Source organism: Ursus arctos, unplaced genomic scaffold, assembly GCF_023065955.2.
Source record: "Ursus arctos isolate Adak ecotype North America unplaced genomic scaffold, UrsArc2.0 scaffold_7, whole genome shotgun sequence".
NCBI lineage: Eukaryota > Metazoa > Chordata > Mammalia > Carnivora > Ursidae > Ursus > Ursus arctos.
In genome coordinates this window covers 31,489,467-31,505,285 of record NW_026623089.1, presented here as the reverse complement: position 1 = coordinate 31,505,285, position 15,819 = coordinate 31,489,467, and the positions used below count along the sequence as shown (strand labels likewise).

Below are 15,819 nucleotides of genomic sequence, written 5' to 3'. Positions count from 1 at the left end.
GAGCTCTGTTACCCACAGATGACGCTGCGCTTGCACAGAATCCTGTCCATCTGCATGGGTACATCGCACCGCCATCTGACGTCTGCTCTTTGGCCCCATCAGGCGTACTGTCCCTCTTCCCTAGGGGGTGGCAGCTTCTGAAAAAGCAGCTGAGGCTGAGAAGCTGGGGGATCTGAAACTGGATATCCAAAAAAGGACTAGCGAATATGCTGATGGCAAATAAAAGCTCATGAAAAGATGTTTGACATCTCTACCCACGAGGGAAGTGCAAATGAAAACCACAATAAGATATTACTCACCCCTATGAGAATGGCTAAAATAAAAAACAGTGACAGCACCCAATGCTAGAGAGGATAAGGAAAAACCTGATTATTCAGACCTTGTGGGTAGGAACGTAAAACGGTACACTTTGCAAAACAGCTGAGCAGTTTTATAAAATTAAACATGTAACTAACTACCTGGGCATTTATCCCAAAGAGATAAAAATTTATGGTTGCACAAAAACCTGTTCATAAATGTTTATAGCAGCTTTATTTATAAGAGCTGAAAACCAGGCACAACCCAGACGTCCTTCGATGGGTGAATGGTTGAACAAACTGTGGTACATCCATACCATGGAATAAAGACAAATCAGGACAGAACAACCAGACAGAAGATCAATAAGGAAAATTAAGAATTTGGTTTTTTTTTTTTAGAAAGATCAACAAATTGATAAACTCTTAGCTAGACTAAGAAAAAGAGGGAAGACTCAAATAACAAAAAACAAATGAAAGAAGAGACAGTAACAGTGGATCTGACAGAAATAAAAAGGATCAAAAGAGATTATTATGAACAATATGTACAAACCTGGAAGAAACGGATAAATTCCTAGAAACATATAACCTACCAAAATGAAATCATGAAAGGAAAAAATCTGAACAGACCTATAATAAATAACAAGATTGACTCAGTAACCAAAAGTCTCCCAACAACGAAAAACCCAGGACCAGGCTTCACTGGAGAATTCTACCGAACAATTAAAGAACTGACACCAGGGCACCTGGGTGGCTCAGCTGGTTGGGCGTCTGACTCTTGACTTTGGCTCAGGTCATGATCTCACGGTTGTGGGACTGAGGCCCGTGTAGGGCTCCACGCTCAGCAGGGAGTCTGTTTGGGATTCTCTCTCTCTCTCTCCTCCCTCTCCCTCTGCCCCTCCCCTCCCACGCTCATGCTCTCTCTCTCAAATAAATAAATAAATATTAAAAAAAGAAGAGGAATTGAAACCAATCCTTCTCAAAGTCTTCCAAATAACTGAAGAGGAGGGAACACTTCCAAACTCATTCTATGAGGCCAGCATTACCCTGATACCAAAAGCAGACAAAGGTACCAAAGGAAAATAAAACTACAGACCAATATCTCTAATAGTATTGATGCAAAAATCCTCAGCAAACAGAATTCAACAGCACATTAAAATGATTATACACCATGACTAAGTGGGATTTATTCCTAGAATGCAAAGATGACTCAACATACCAAAATCAATCAGTGCGATACACTTCATTACCAGAATGGAAGATAAAAACCACAAGATCATCTCAGTTGATCAAGAAAATAGATTTGACAAAATTCCACACACTCTCGTGATAAAAACACTAAACAAATCAGGAACAGAAGGAAATTACTTCAACATAATAAAGGTCATGCATGACAAGCCCACAGCTAACATACTTAATGGTGAAAAACTGAAAGTTTTTCCCCTAAGCTCAGGAAAAAGACAAGGATGCCCACTCTCACCACTTCTGTTCGATATAGTACTGAAGTTCTAGCCTAAGAAATTAGGCAGGAAAAGGAATAAAAATCATCCAAATTGGAAAGGAAGAAGTAATATTATCTCTGTTTACAGATGGCATGATCTCATACATAGAAAATCCTAAAGATCCACAAACAAAAAAATTGTTAGAATAAAGGAGTTCAGCAAAGCTGCAGGATAGAAAATCAGCACACGAAAATCAATTGTGTTTCTATACACTAACAATGAACAATTCACAAAGAAAATTAGGAAAACAATCCCATTTAAAATAGCATCAAATGAATAAAATCTGTGAGAATAAACTTAACCAAGGAGATGAAAAACTTGTACACTGAAAACTACAAAACGCCGATAAAAGAAATTAAAGAGGACACAAATAAATGGAAAGACACCCATGTTTATAGACTGGAAGAATTAATAATGTTAAAATGTTTACATTACTGAAAGCAATCTACAGATTCAGTGTAATCCCCATCAAAAACTCAGTGGTGTTGTTTGCAGCAATAGGAAAAAGCATCCTAAAATTCATAGGAAATCTCAAAAGGACCTCAAATAGCCAAAGCAATCTTGAGAAAGCAAAGCAAAACTAGTGGCATCACACTTCCTGATGTCAAAACATATTACGAAGCTACAGTAATCATAACAGTGTGGGACCTGCATACAGACAGACATATAGACCGTGGAAGAAAATACAGAGCCTGGTGGGGGGGCGAACCTGGGAAATATGGTCAAAATGATCTTTGATAAGGATGCCAAGAACACGCAATGCAGAAAGGATAGTCTCTTCAAAAAATGGTGTTGATAAAACTGGGTATCACTATATAAAAGAATGAAAATGGACCTTTATCTCACCATATACAAAAATCAACTAAAAAATGGATTAAAGACCTAATATAAGACCTGAAACCATAAAAATCCTATAAGAAAACATAGGGGTAAAGCTTTGGGATATCAGTCTTGGAAATGATTTCTTGAACATGATACCAAAAGCACAGGCGACAAAATCAAAATTAGACAAATGGGAGTACATCACACTAAAAAGCTTCTACATAGCAAAAGAAACAACAGGGTGAAGAGGCAATCTATGGGATAGGAGAAAATATTTGCTAACCATATTTTTGATAAGGGGTTAATGTCCAGAGTATATAAAGAATTCCTACAACTCTATGACAACAACAACAACAACAACAACAAAAACCCCAGATAACCTGATTTTAAAAATGGGCAAAGGGGGACACCTGGGTGGCACAGCGGTTAAGCGTCTGCCTTCGGCTCAGGGCGTGATCCCGGCGTTCTGGGATCGAGCCCCACATCAGGCTCCTCCACTATGAGCCTGCTTCTTCCTCTCCCACTCCCCCTGCTTGTGTTCCCTCTCTCGCTGGCTGTCTCTATCTCTGTCAAATAAATAAATAAAATCTTTAAAAACAAAATGGGCAAAGGACTTGAACAAACATTTCTCCAGAAAGATACGTACTGGCCAGCAACCATATGAAAGGATATAGAATAGCTGCTACAAAAATAACTAAAAAATCCCCAAACCAAACCCAAAAACCCAAAGAACTACAAATGTCGGTAAGAATGGAGAAACTGGAACCCCGTGCACTGTTGATGGGAATGTAAAACAGCACAGCAGTATAGAAAAACGCTATGAAGTTTCCTCAAAAAAATAAAATAAAATAAAATTACTCATATGATCCAACAATCCCATTTTTGTGTGTATCTAGCCAAAAGAATTAAAATCAGGATCTCAAAAAGATACTGCATACTCCTGCTCATTGCAACATTAGTCACAATCTCTGAGGGTGGGAGCAGCCTGTCCACTGGGGATGAATGGATAAAGAAAATGTGGTACATACAGACGATGGAGTATTCCTGAGCCTTAAAAAAATCTTGTCACATGCTGCAACATGGATGAACCTTGACGACATTATGCTAAGTGAAATAAACCAGTCACAATAGGACAAACACCACAGGATTCTACTTAGGTGAGGTTATCTCAAGTAGTCACTCCTACGAACAGAGTGGGAGTGGTGCCTGGGGGGCTCAGTCAGTCAAGCATCAGACCCTTGATTTCAGCTCAGGTCGTGATCTCAGGGTTGTATGATCGAGCCCATGACAGGCTCTCCCTGGGTGTGGAGCCTGCTTAGGATTCTCTCTCCCTCTCCCTCTGCCCAGAGGGGTAGGGGAAAGGGAGGCTGTTCGGTGGATACAGAATTTCAGTTTCACAAGACAAAAAGTTCTAGAGATCTGTTGCACAATGATGTGCATATAGTTACCAGTCCTATACACTTAAAAATGGTTAAGATGGTATATTTTAAGTATTTTTTACCACAATGAAAAAAAAATTCTTAGAACAGGAATAAAGGGAACTATTGGTACATAAAACCACCTGAATAAATCAAATAAATTTCCAATGAGTTATACTGAGTAAAAAAAGCCAATTCCAAAAAGTCACCTCTTGTATGATTCCATTAATAGAACATTCTTGAAATAACAAAAGTATAGAAATGGATAGCAAATTAGCGGCTGCCAGGGGTTAAGGAAGGTGAGGGGGTGGGAGGAGTAGGTGTGGCTATCAAAGGACAACACGAGGGACCTTGCGGTGACGGAAATCTTCTCTGTCTTGGCCATACTGATGTCAACATTCTTCTTTTGATATTGTGCTGTAGTTTTCAAGCTGGTACCACTGAGGGGAACTGGATAAAGGGCATAGGGGCCTCTCTCTATTATTTTCTATGACCACATGTGAATCTACAATTACTTTAAAACAGAAAGTTTAATGAAGCCTAAGAAATCTTTTCCCCACATGAGGGAGGGTTAAGCGCTAACTGGAAACAATGCAGAGATTTTAGTACTCGGTGCCCATGTCAGCAGGGATGAAGGATGCAGGCTGACTCGGAAAAACTCTTCAAGTCTGAGGTGCCTCAACTTGGCTGCCCCATCGTTCACCACAACATGCAGTACTGAGAAATGCTAGATAATCCTTTTTGGAAAAGGAGCCTAGCCAGAAGGCTCCCAGAGTTTTAGTCTTCAAAGGCCTAGATGTTGGACCTGTCATAAGAAACCAGAGCAGTCGTTATGGGCACCGGGGGAAGAGGGAGGAACGCCCAGACCCCAGAGCCAGTTTTCTGGGGGCTGCAGGCAAGTTTAGCTAGGGGGTAAACGGCCACCGTCATGAGAGAGATTTTCTTCTGCTCCAGCTCTGAAGGAGTCAGGGTTAATATAATCCCTCTGGTATCACTGAATAGTGAACAATGCGTCCCTTTATTTCCAGTGCGCCTGCTTAGAAATATGCCGCATCAGTACACGGGGAGAGGGAGGGCACTGCCTGAGAACACAAGCTGGGGGAGCCGGTGTCTTCAGACTACTGTGCTGGTTAAGGGAGCCCAGCCGCTCATTCCACGAAGAGGCCAGCACTCCCTCAGGAAGGTGACGGCCTGTACCGGCCGGCGGGACTCGAGCTACAGTGCTGGAAAGAAAGTCTACCGGAAGTCATAGCAACATCTTCTCCAGAGCACTTAGCCACACACTTCTGCCCTTCTGGAGCCCCCAGGACTCAGAAGCGATGGGTACGGGGCCTCACAGGCAGGGAAATCAGTGACAACCGGCGCTCACAGAGCACCTGTGCGGGGTGCTTTCTGCACACCTCCGTGCATTCTCTAAATAACCTGCTGGGGGGACAGAAAACATTCCGTGCGCCTTAGAGGCGGGGAAGCTGAGTCTCACAGAAGTTACATGGGCTGCCCTAGGTAAGAGGCCTGCCTGGAATTCATGGGCCCTCCACCTACGAGGCCTGTACCTTCGCGAGCGTATAAAGCGGCATCCCATCTACAAAGAAATCCAGGCCCTGAATTACCAGAAAATGACCAGAGCCCTTCGAGTCAGTTGAAAGAGGTCAGAGGGCAGGTGAACAGAGCAACATTTCCTCCACCCACGTGGTATACAGCAGGTACTCAATAAACGACTGTTAAGCTGAATGGCCCCAAAGGCTGTCCCACTCAGCTGTGTGTGTGCTGGGAGGCAGGCGGCAGATGGTGCCCGCTTGCCTGCCATCCCAGTTTAATCTGGAAACAGCAATGCTGTCTATATTCTTGTCACATGGGGACGCGGCCCCGGGACGCCCAACGAGACAGGGAGCCACACACACACTGGGCTGCTTTGAAGTGCATGGGACAAAGAAACGCAACAGTGAGCCCCAGGGAATCGGTGATGACCTCAGACGCCAAGTATGAAATGAGCCAATTCTGGAACCTCAGTGAATGTTACAGACTAAACAGCGGGGGTGAGTGAGCGCTTGGGACTTCTGCTGACTGAGCAAGCAAGCTACCCGGTGACTGCCGGCCGCGCAGGACAGTTTCTCCCTGCTGAGAACACAGTGGCCTCTCGAAAGCAGGCTAGTAAGCAGAGCCCCACGATGGGCAGCATGGCCCTTGCGGGCACTGCCTCTGCCATGGGCTGCGGTATTCCCACTGTTTTCTGGATTTATCTTCAGAGTCTGGGGTGAGGCAGAAGCTCGGCCCCCTGTGCTGAGAAAATCTGAAAGGAGAGCCTTGATATCAAGAAAGACTCAGAGCCTGCTGCAGCCAGAAGGTCTGCGACAGGAGGGGACAGGGGCGGCAGGAAAGGCCTGCAAGTGTCCAGACACTTCCAGACTTAATTGTTTCAGACTGGACGGGGGGAGCAGGTGGGGAGCGTGAGGGAAGAAAGAAGATATTAACGAAGGAATAACCGCCAAAGCCAGACTAAAAACACTCCCCAGGCACATATTTCTCCCAATGCATAGCAGTTCTTTCAATTAAGGATGTGTCATTTCCTGGGTTATTAAATCCAGATCATGGAACATTCCACTCCGGGACAGTAAAAGAGGGTCACGTCCTCAGCCTCTCTCCCTGCACCAAAGCAGCAAAGAACAGGAATCATGGCCCTTGGAGTTTCGGCCACTTGGCTCCCCACGGGGCTGGATAAGAGAAAGCTTCCCTTCGGGGAAAGCCCAGGGGACCCAGAACGACATTCTTTCTCAGGTACCCCCAAATGCCCCCGCAGTCACCTGGAAGGGCATCGTCATCCCAAGCCACTAAGGCCCTGCAGGAACTGGAATTTGGGGCAAGAAGCAGTGTTAGTAGCCACCTTGCCTTGGTTGCTACAAGCAATGTCAGTAACCTGGAACATTTGTAAAGCCAAAGTCATGCAGCAAACAGTCCCTCCTTCTAGACTCTAAGAAACTTAAAGGAAATCGCAGAGCCTTTCAGTGCTGGGCACAGGGACCTGCATGCAGAGGGTGCCCAATTACGTCTATCTCCCTTTTCCAGGGAGAGGGCGACTATCTGCATAGTCTGGTGAGGGAGTCCTTGGGAAGGATCCCCACGACAGCCCCTTCCACACATTTAAGTCGCCTGGAACCTCCCGTGCCTTAACCTCTCCTACCCTGCGTCTGAAGCAATGGGTTTGCAATTTACTCACCCTAAGAGCTGGGCAGATTCTCGTTAAAGGTGAATTGGGGAGAAACTGAACAGCAAACGGGCTTCAGTGGGAACAAGAACTGAGGATTCCAAGTGGGAAAGATGCTCACAGATCAGAGAAGGTTTGGACCACATGCTACTTTCCAACCAATTCAACTGTCACCAACATTTAAAAATCAGGTTTCAGATTTTAAAAAAGGCTTTTCGGCTTCCGTTTCGGTGAAATCGATCAGCAGACATTAATGAATGAGCGGAGCTGCTGGAGCCACTCTAGGCGTGTTGCATGTGGAGCTGCTTACAGGCCACTCTGCTCCCCCTTGTCTGCACTCCGAGCTCTGCCCTCAGGTCCTTATCTTCCCTCCCAACTTTGGGTGTGTGAGGGGGCAACGCATAACCTAGACCATCATCTTTTCACTCACAGAGAACTGGTCCCACCTCCTATTCTGCATACTCAAACCCAGTTATTTTACCATGGGCTGTGGTATCCCCAGTGTTTCTGGATTCATCTTCAAAGAATCTGGGATGGGCCGCCTGGGTGGCTCAATCGGTTAAGCATCCGACTCTCGATCTCAGCTCAGGTCTTGATCTCAGGGTCATGAGTTCAAGCCCTGAGTTGGGCTCCAGGCTGGGGATGGAGCCTACTTAAAAAACCAAGCAAGCAACCAACCAAAGAGTCTGGGATGGACAGACACTGGGCCCCCTCTGCTGGGAAGCCAGAGGGTACTTCGGATAAAGACTTCGAGGCAACTGTGGCCAAATGGCTAGCGACAGGAGGGGACAGGCCTCCCCAGCCCTGAGAAAGATGCTTCCTTAGACCTCTCTGTGCTGTCCATCTGCAGCCCCTCCACCCCACCTCTGCCTCCGATCAGAACCTGTTCCGACAGACACACATTTATATCCTCACAAATTTCTATTGTTTCTACTGGGCTGCTCTGGAGGAAAAAAGCAAACACTCGTTCACAAAAACTGCATCATGAAGTACTTGTCCCTTGCTCAGATCAGATGGTGAACACAAGGAGAAGCCCTGAACTATAAATACGAAAGAATTTCTCAGAAATCAGTAGGGCTGCCAAAGAAGGAAGATGATCACTGGGAAGATGACGACAACCCGAGAAATCCAGAAAATAAGAACACAGGTCTCGGTGAGTAATTGATTTGCTCGTGCCAGGCACAGTACTGGCATTTTACACATTACTTCTTATGTTAACAGCAACCCGACAAGGCAGGTGGTACTTGCCCCTTTTTAGAAATAAGGAAAATGAATGCAGAAAGCACGGTGCTAAAACAGATATTTTTCTCTCTGGCCTCGAGGCGGCTCAGCCTCCCTCCACCTGCCTGGACGAGCCTGGTGCTGCTGTGAACAGCCTTTCCCAGGACTGGCCTGTAGGGGGGATTCAAGGGCTACTTACACTCTGCCGTTCGGCTCCTGCCCACTGGCTGCTGTCTTTGACTCCAAGGCGTTGTTGAAGTTGGATATGTTTTCAGAGGAATAGAGGCCAGCTGGGTTGTTGTACTGGTTTGTAATGACCCTGGGGGCAGAGCTGGAGGCCGGTGAGGCGGTGAAGGGCATGGCACTCCGGTTGTGGGCACTCCCTATGTGCAGGATCTCCTGTGGGCAGAGATCAGAAGAGCAATCAGTGCACACCCCTCGAGGGACAGTGTGGGCTGAGGGCCAGAAAGCAAGCTACAGGGGCCCTGGGTCCACCCCAGACTTCAGCGGGGGGGGCTCTGACATGCCCACGAGACACGCAGGCAACAAGTGGGGAAGTCTCAAGATAGGCCAGGGTGCGGCTTCACACACCAGCAAAGCCTTCTCACTCTTCCCTGAGGCCCAGTCAGGCCTGGCCTGCCGCTGGGCCCCCTGGGCATGACACCCATGGATGCCAAGGGCCGTCATGATCCAAGCGGGAGCTGATACACCCTTTCAGGGCACATTCCAGAGGGATTACGGCACAAGGAGGAGAAGAACAGGAAGTCACTTGGGTCAGTGTGGAGCAGGAGATGATAAAAGGTGGAGACAAATTCCCTAGGATCCTGCGGGTTCGACAAGCAAGATAGGAAGCCCGGGGGCCCCTGGGGCGCAGCAGCTGCTGACAAGGCAAAGCGGGCTCGTGCTCGGGCAGGAAGGGGTAAAAGGCGCACGGGATCTGCGCTTTCTTGCAGGAAAAGGCCAGGGCTCACCAGAGGAAGGCAAGGAGCTACCTGTTAGAGGTCCATGCCCCGAGTTCCTCCTTCTGTAACCTGAGACAGCGCCCTCCGCCCCCTCCCTGGACTGCCTAGCCCGACAATTCCTACACCTAAGAGAGCTCAGAGCTGCTTTAAGACACTTTTGACACTAACATTCCTGTTCTTAAAAATCATGGCTTTTCTGACAACGTAATTAGAAAGGTGCAGTCTGCACGAACATTCTGGAGCAACCCCACAGCACGGTCTATGCAGCCACTAAACTCAACCTGCACCATATTTGTGCGTTCCCCAACACAGGACTTTCCTGAATCCTGGCCTCTTTCTTAACACCCAGGCCCAGAACAACTGGCCCCAAAAGAGTCCTGGTCTTCTGTTGCTCCTCCTTTTTTTTTTTTTTTTTGCCCTTTCTTTTTCACCAAAACTTCCAAGTCTTTCACGCTTTCTTAGAAAACATGACCATTAAAAATAACAGCTTAAATCACTGTGTACTGATCTGAATAAAAGACAAGAAAATATTTTTATGATTGAGATTTCTTTTTCACTATTCAGATAGGCTTCCTTTTTAACAAGTTGGAACCAGTGAGGTTTCAATGTAGAAATTACATTGAGTTCACTTCGTCCACATTGGACAAAAGCTAAGTACACAGAGATCACCTGCCAAAAAAGGGAAGTATAATTAGTTAAGAAAATAACTTTAGCAGTCCTCAAAGCATGGTTAAGTAAATTTTATGGCACAGCTACCATGAGGAATAATACATCGTCACTAACAGCAGGGCATCTGCAAATCGGTGGTGGCTCGGGACTCTGGCACAGCTCTGTTCTCTCCACAGCAATTCCCCAGAATTCCCCAGAGCAGCTCAGGATGCTGAGCACCAAGGAAGATTCCGAGTTTTCGGTCTTGGCTCAATTTTCCCCTGTCAATTCCTGTTTGGCTGCGGGCAAGTTAGAGCTCTCTGAGCCCATTTCTCATCTTTACAATGAAGTCAGTACAGCCTCCCTCACGGGGACTTGGTGTGACACAGTGTAGCAAGCACAGTGATGGCAAACGGCAGACATGCGACCAGTGTCCAGTCCCTTCTCCCTCCCTAGAAACACATTTCCAATGAGAAGGGAAGTCAACAGAAAATTATTCCGGTTGGAAATCCTGATTTTTCACTTTATAGGGAATCTTCCGAGAATGTATCTGTTTTGTACATAAAAGGAATATCTCTAACCCCATGTGAATACTGGTCTTTCCAGAAGTCAGGCGGTTAATTCAGGGCCTGCCTTTTGGAAGGGATGATGTAATTGTTTGGGCTTTGTATTTATCAGTCTCCAAGGAAACTCAATAATGAGGAAATATAAACTAGGTGTGTAACTATTCTGACCTCAGATAAGCTGGGGTGGTGGTTGGCATTACATGAACTAACAGATCTTTTAATTATAGATGAACTCTGCTCTTACTCATTCCTTTATTTTAGAATGACTGGAAGTAGAAGGTTTTGGAAAAAGGAGAGTAGGAAGTTCTTCATACGAACAAAGAATTACTGGAATCAAAAGAAAAATATACCCAAGTTAGATGTTAGAGTATTTGTAAAGAATCTTTTAAATTCTTTTTTTTTAAGGAAGAGAACTACCTTCAAAATATTAATACAGGGACCGGATTATATGTTTATGATGAAAACTCAATCAAGACATATAAAAAGTATAACTGAAACTATTACCTATTTAAGTGAAAATAACATTTTAGGTAGACCAAATTAAAACAAAATCATTCCTTATGTATTGTAAAATATATGAGAGCTTAACACATTGAAACTTAACATTTATAGTAAATTCAGTGAAGTGGCTACGAATGTCTCAGGAAACTGGAATTAACAGAGGCATGTTTAAAATTAGTTTGCATGGGGTGCCTGGCTGGCTCGGTTGGAAAAGCCTGAGACTCTTGATGTGGGGGTTGTGAGTTCAAGCCCGATGTTGGGTATAGAGCTTACTAAAAAAAATAATAATAAACTTTTAAAAAATAATAAAAAAATAAAATTAGTCTGCATAACTGCTGGTTTACAGACTGAGTGCCATTCTATCAGCTTTCCTTACAGGAGCTGTACAGAATAACATGTTCATACCGGTTTTGAAATGACAGATGCAAAATGGTCCTTAATGTAACTCTTAGGATTTCTTGAGTATGATTTTTTTTTATATTAATGAAAAAAATGTTGTGTGACTACATCTCAGAAATTTTAATGGATACCTCTGAGAAAATATGACTTATACACAACCACTCAATTTATCCACACAAAAGCCATTATCAATCTATTAACTTTCTTTAAGGATCTTTTTATTTTTAAGTAATCTCTATACCCAGCATGGGGCTCGAACTCACAACTCTTGAGTTCAAGAGTCGTGGGCTCCACTGGACTCAGTCAGGCACCCCTATTTATAAACTCACTATTAATAATTCATTAATGTATCCAAGACACATACTTTGTAAAAGGAGTAGGCCAGGCACGAGTAATTTCACACAAATGTTCTAGACATTCTGAAGTTTCCCCCTTTTTTAATAATAATATTTTTTTATTATATTACATTAGTCACCATACAGTACATCCCTGGTTTTTGATGTAAAGTTCCATGATTCATTAGTTGTGTATAACACCCAGTGCACCATGCAATATGTGCCCTCCTTACCATCTCCTAAATTATCTACAATGAATGGGAATACCCCCTTATTTCAAAAGAATACCCATTCATTGTAGATAATTTAGGAGATGCAATTAAGGAAGAAAGAAATAAAATCACTTTTAATCTAACTACCGGGAGACTTGTTTACAAATATGGGATCTTCAGAGAGTCTACTGCCCTCAGAAATTCTATTTGGCTGATCGAATTGTACACGAATTGCCTACCACGGTCTCAGCCTGAACTGCCACTTTATTTTGTGTCATTATTTTAGGGTCTCCCCAGAAGTCTCACTTCTACAGAGATGAGAGCTTTCCGCCAGAAGGCTGGTGGAAACCAGAGAGAGGGGTCCGGGGAGGAGAGGCGGGATAACCATCGCGTCTCGCCTCTCAGCTCCAGGCCTCAGAACCGAACACTTGTTTTCTCCCCAGTCTGATTCGCGTGGATCTGAAATCCATGGTGAGCTGAGCCAGCTCCTTGATGTCACCGTGGTCCTGCCACCCTATTGTGTGCAGGAAGGCGTCCTCCTGCTTCCTGTATCACTTCCTACGCTCCGAGTCCAGTCCCGGCGCCCCTGCCCTGGGGCTTTCCAGCTCTGTCCTCCCGCGCTCCCTTACGGGAAGAAGCCAACAGGAGCCAGGTCCCCGCGGTGTCAGCCGAGGACTCCCCTGGCCTCGGCCCAGGCCTCCAGGGCCAGAGAAACCGGGGGTGGGGGTGGGGGGTGCTAAGCCGTGTGGAAGGCCAAGAAGGCAGGAGCAGCAGCGGCAAGGATGAACGAGTACTTACTTGGGGTTCAGAGGCCAAGTTCATCTTGTATGGATGACGCTTCCCTTCCTCTGTCACCAGGGGAGACCAGATTTTTTGTTCGGATCTGCAACAGATGGACAAAGCTGTTGTTTCATTCATGCTAAATAATATTTACTAAAATCCAGAAAATGCCCCTCTTGCCTGACTTCTGGCCTCTGAACTAGGGCTCTGCTGCCCACCTTCCCCTCCGTTTGCCAATCTGATGAGGTCTTGTCTGATGGCTGTCCGCACGCATCCCCGAGGGGCTTCCCAGGCGGCTCAGGCCTCCGCCGGCCTCATCCTCTCTCACCGCACTGTGTCGCGCCCCACACACCGGCCTCCTCCCCGCGCCACGCTCCTGAGCAGCCTCACGCTGCCCCACCTCGGTCAGGACCGACCGAGCTTCTCCTCTCCCTCTCCCAGTGTTCTTGAGCCAGACCAGGTAACCCACTTATTCGTGAGCACGGCTGGCCCCAAGAAAAGTGATACCTCCCTTCTTGAGTGTGCAAAGGACTTCTGTGTACTGATCACACAGCAACAATCTCAGTCTAGTCCCGGCTTTCGTTAGTGTGGTTTCTTCCTCTCCAAGAGAGGGAGCGTACGGATGCCCGCGCTGTGTGGTCAGAGTGCCAAGCACGCTGCCAGACCGCCACAAGACACGCCTGCTGAGTTCATTGGCAAATGGATAATAATAATAAAAAAAAGAATGAATGGATGGAAGTACGTCTTAGAAGAGGTATGGACTGATAGAAATGGAGATGAGAATGAGGGACAAATGTGCTTTTGAGGGAATAGGAAAAAAATGGGGCAGGGCGCCTGGCTGGCTCAAGCGGTAGAGCATGTGACTCTCGATCTCAGGGTCATGAGTTCAAATCCCATGTTGGGTGTAGAGCCTACTTCAGGAAAAAAAAAAAAAAGATGCACCTCCTATGGGGTCAGGGCTCTGAAGTATACAAAATATTCGGACGTCCCACCCCACACCTGGTCCTCCCACCAGTCCTGCGGCACAAGGTAGAAAAAGGGATAAACCTATTTCATAGGTAAGAACCCGAGCAAAGCGCTCATGATGAAGGGCAGCGGAAGCTGAAGTTCACGGCATTAAACAGCAGGTTGACAGAAGACCAGAAAGAAGAATGTGAACTTTTTTTTTTTTTTTTAAGGTTTTGTTTATTTATTTGACAGAGAAAGAGCACAAGCAGGGGGACAGGGAGGGGGAGAAGCAGGCTCCCCGCCTAGCAGGGAGCCCAATGCGGGACTTGATCCCAGGACCCTGGGATCCTGACCTGAGCCAAAGGCAGACGCTTAACCAATTGGGCCACCCAGGTGCTCCGAACAATGTGAACTTCATCCAACAGGAAAGAGGGAGCCAGTAAAGGTTAAACCAAAGGTCTCCTGAAACCACGCCCTTGCAGGACCCCTCCCAAGACTAAACAGAAGCAGAATGGGGATTCTACCCCAGTGACAATTCCCAATGCCCTCTCCTCACGCGGCAACCCACGGAGACCATTCAGCTCTGCTTTCTTGCAGTGCACTTAAGCTCGCGTGCAACATCCTGTGTAAGGTGTTGACGTCTTTCTCCGCCACCGTAACCTCCTGGTGCCTACCCCCCGCCTGGTGTGGTGTGGCCCGAGCAGCATCCTCAGTAGATTCTCAAAGGTTTCCAGGAAGAAATTCTCCTTCCATTTTACCTGACAATACTTAACTGATTTTACTTCCTCAGAGTTTTGGTTGGTCGCTTGTTGGAGCAAGTGAAAATGCAGAGCTCCTAGAGAAAGATGCCCACACTATAAGCAGCACTGGGAAAATTCAAGAGAAAAATGAGCAACCTGGGGAAATCCCAATCCTATAGACCTGCCAGCCTGGGCCTGTCCGCTGCGCACATGCACGGAGCTGGGGCTAGAGGGGATCTGAGACAGGGGAGGCCAGCCTGCTCACACGCAGACTCCAGTCGAGGACTGAGCATTTCCATGGGCCTTACCTGGTGACTGTGAGAGTCAAGTTGTCTGTGCAGCCCTTGATTTTGTTCTGAGCTTCCAAGTGTGTCATATTGCTGGTATTTTCCCCATCAATGGCTGTGATCACATCTCCAATACATAAGTTAGCTGTCGCAGCCTTGCTTCCAGGAGTGACCTGGAAAAAAAGAAAGAGCAGGTCAGTTACTCTTTGTCTCCAAGGAAACCACTGAGTAAGTCACCACTGGGGTAAGTATTCACTGATGTGGATGAGAGCATTCAAAAAGGAAAAAGAGCTGAAATCCTAAGTTTCAAAAACAACAATCCTTTATATCCACATACTACGTTACGGGTCACCAAGAGGCCTTTTCTACATACCATGTCATTGGATCCTTATAACAACCTTCTAAGAAAGGACACACATCAGTCCCTACTTTACAGACCAGGACACTGAAGCTTAGAAAGATCTGTGATTTACCTGGGATCATCCCACTAAGAAATCACTATATTACTAGCAATCCAACTAGTATATTTGCAGAGCCAGAACCCAACCCTGAAGCCAGACCCAGTGTTCTTCCCGCTGAACCTTGTTGCTTCCTAAGTTACGAAGTACGTTAAAAACACACACTTATGTAGAGAACACTATGTATACCAACAGCCTATTTGTATACAAGTCTTATTATTTAAGCACAGAAAAAATTGGAACACTGCACATAAAATTGTTCACAGTTACACATTTCCATAATTTTTTTTTACAATGATCTTGAATTACTCTTGTAATTAAAAAAAGGAATAAAGGGGGGGGCACTTGGGTGGCTCAATCAGTAGAGCGTCCGACTCCTAATCTCAGCTCAGGTCTTGATCTCAGGGTCGTGAGTTCAAGCCCTGTGTTGGGCTCCACACTGGACACGGAGCCTACTTAAAAAAAAAAAAAAAGGCAACAAAGAATTTTTTAAAATACAGTGGTGTAGCTCACACTGGCCCATTT

General features: G+C 45.8%; 1 protein-coding gene and 1 non-coding gene across 3 annotated transcripts in view; one reads left to right on the top strand and one right to left on the bottom strand.

The window, feature by feature from the left end:
- Positions 1-15,819, bottom strand: part of PDLIM1 (PDZ and LIM domain 1) — a 44,481-nt gene that overhangs the window by 13,711 nt on the left and 14,951 nt on the right. For both annotated transcript variants that reach the window (XM_026493723.4, XM_048218834.2), the window contains exons 2-4: positions 14,858-15,009; positions 12,880-12,964; positions 8,658-8,857 (exon numbers count right to left, since the gene is read on the bottom strand). In XM_026493723.4, coding sequence (XP_026349508.1) covers positions 8,658-8,857; positions 12,880-12,964; positions 14,858-15,009 — 437 coding nt within the window. The remainder of the gene's footprint in view (positions 1-8,657; positions 8,858-12,879; positions 12,965-14,857; positions 15,010-15,819) is intronic.
- On the top strand, positions 13,694-13,766 carry TRNAE-CUC (transfer RNA glutamic acid (anticodon CUC)). The gene has a single exon. It is a non-coding gene; the product is annotated as a tRNA-Glu (tRNA).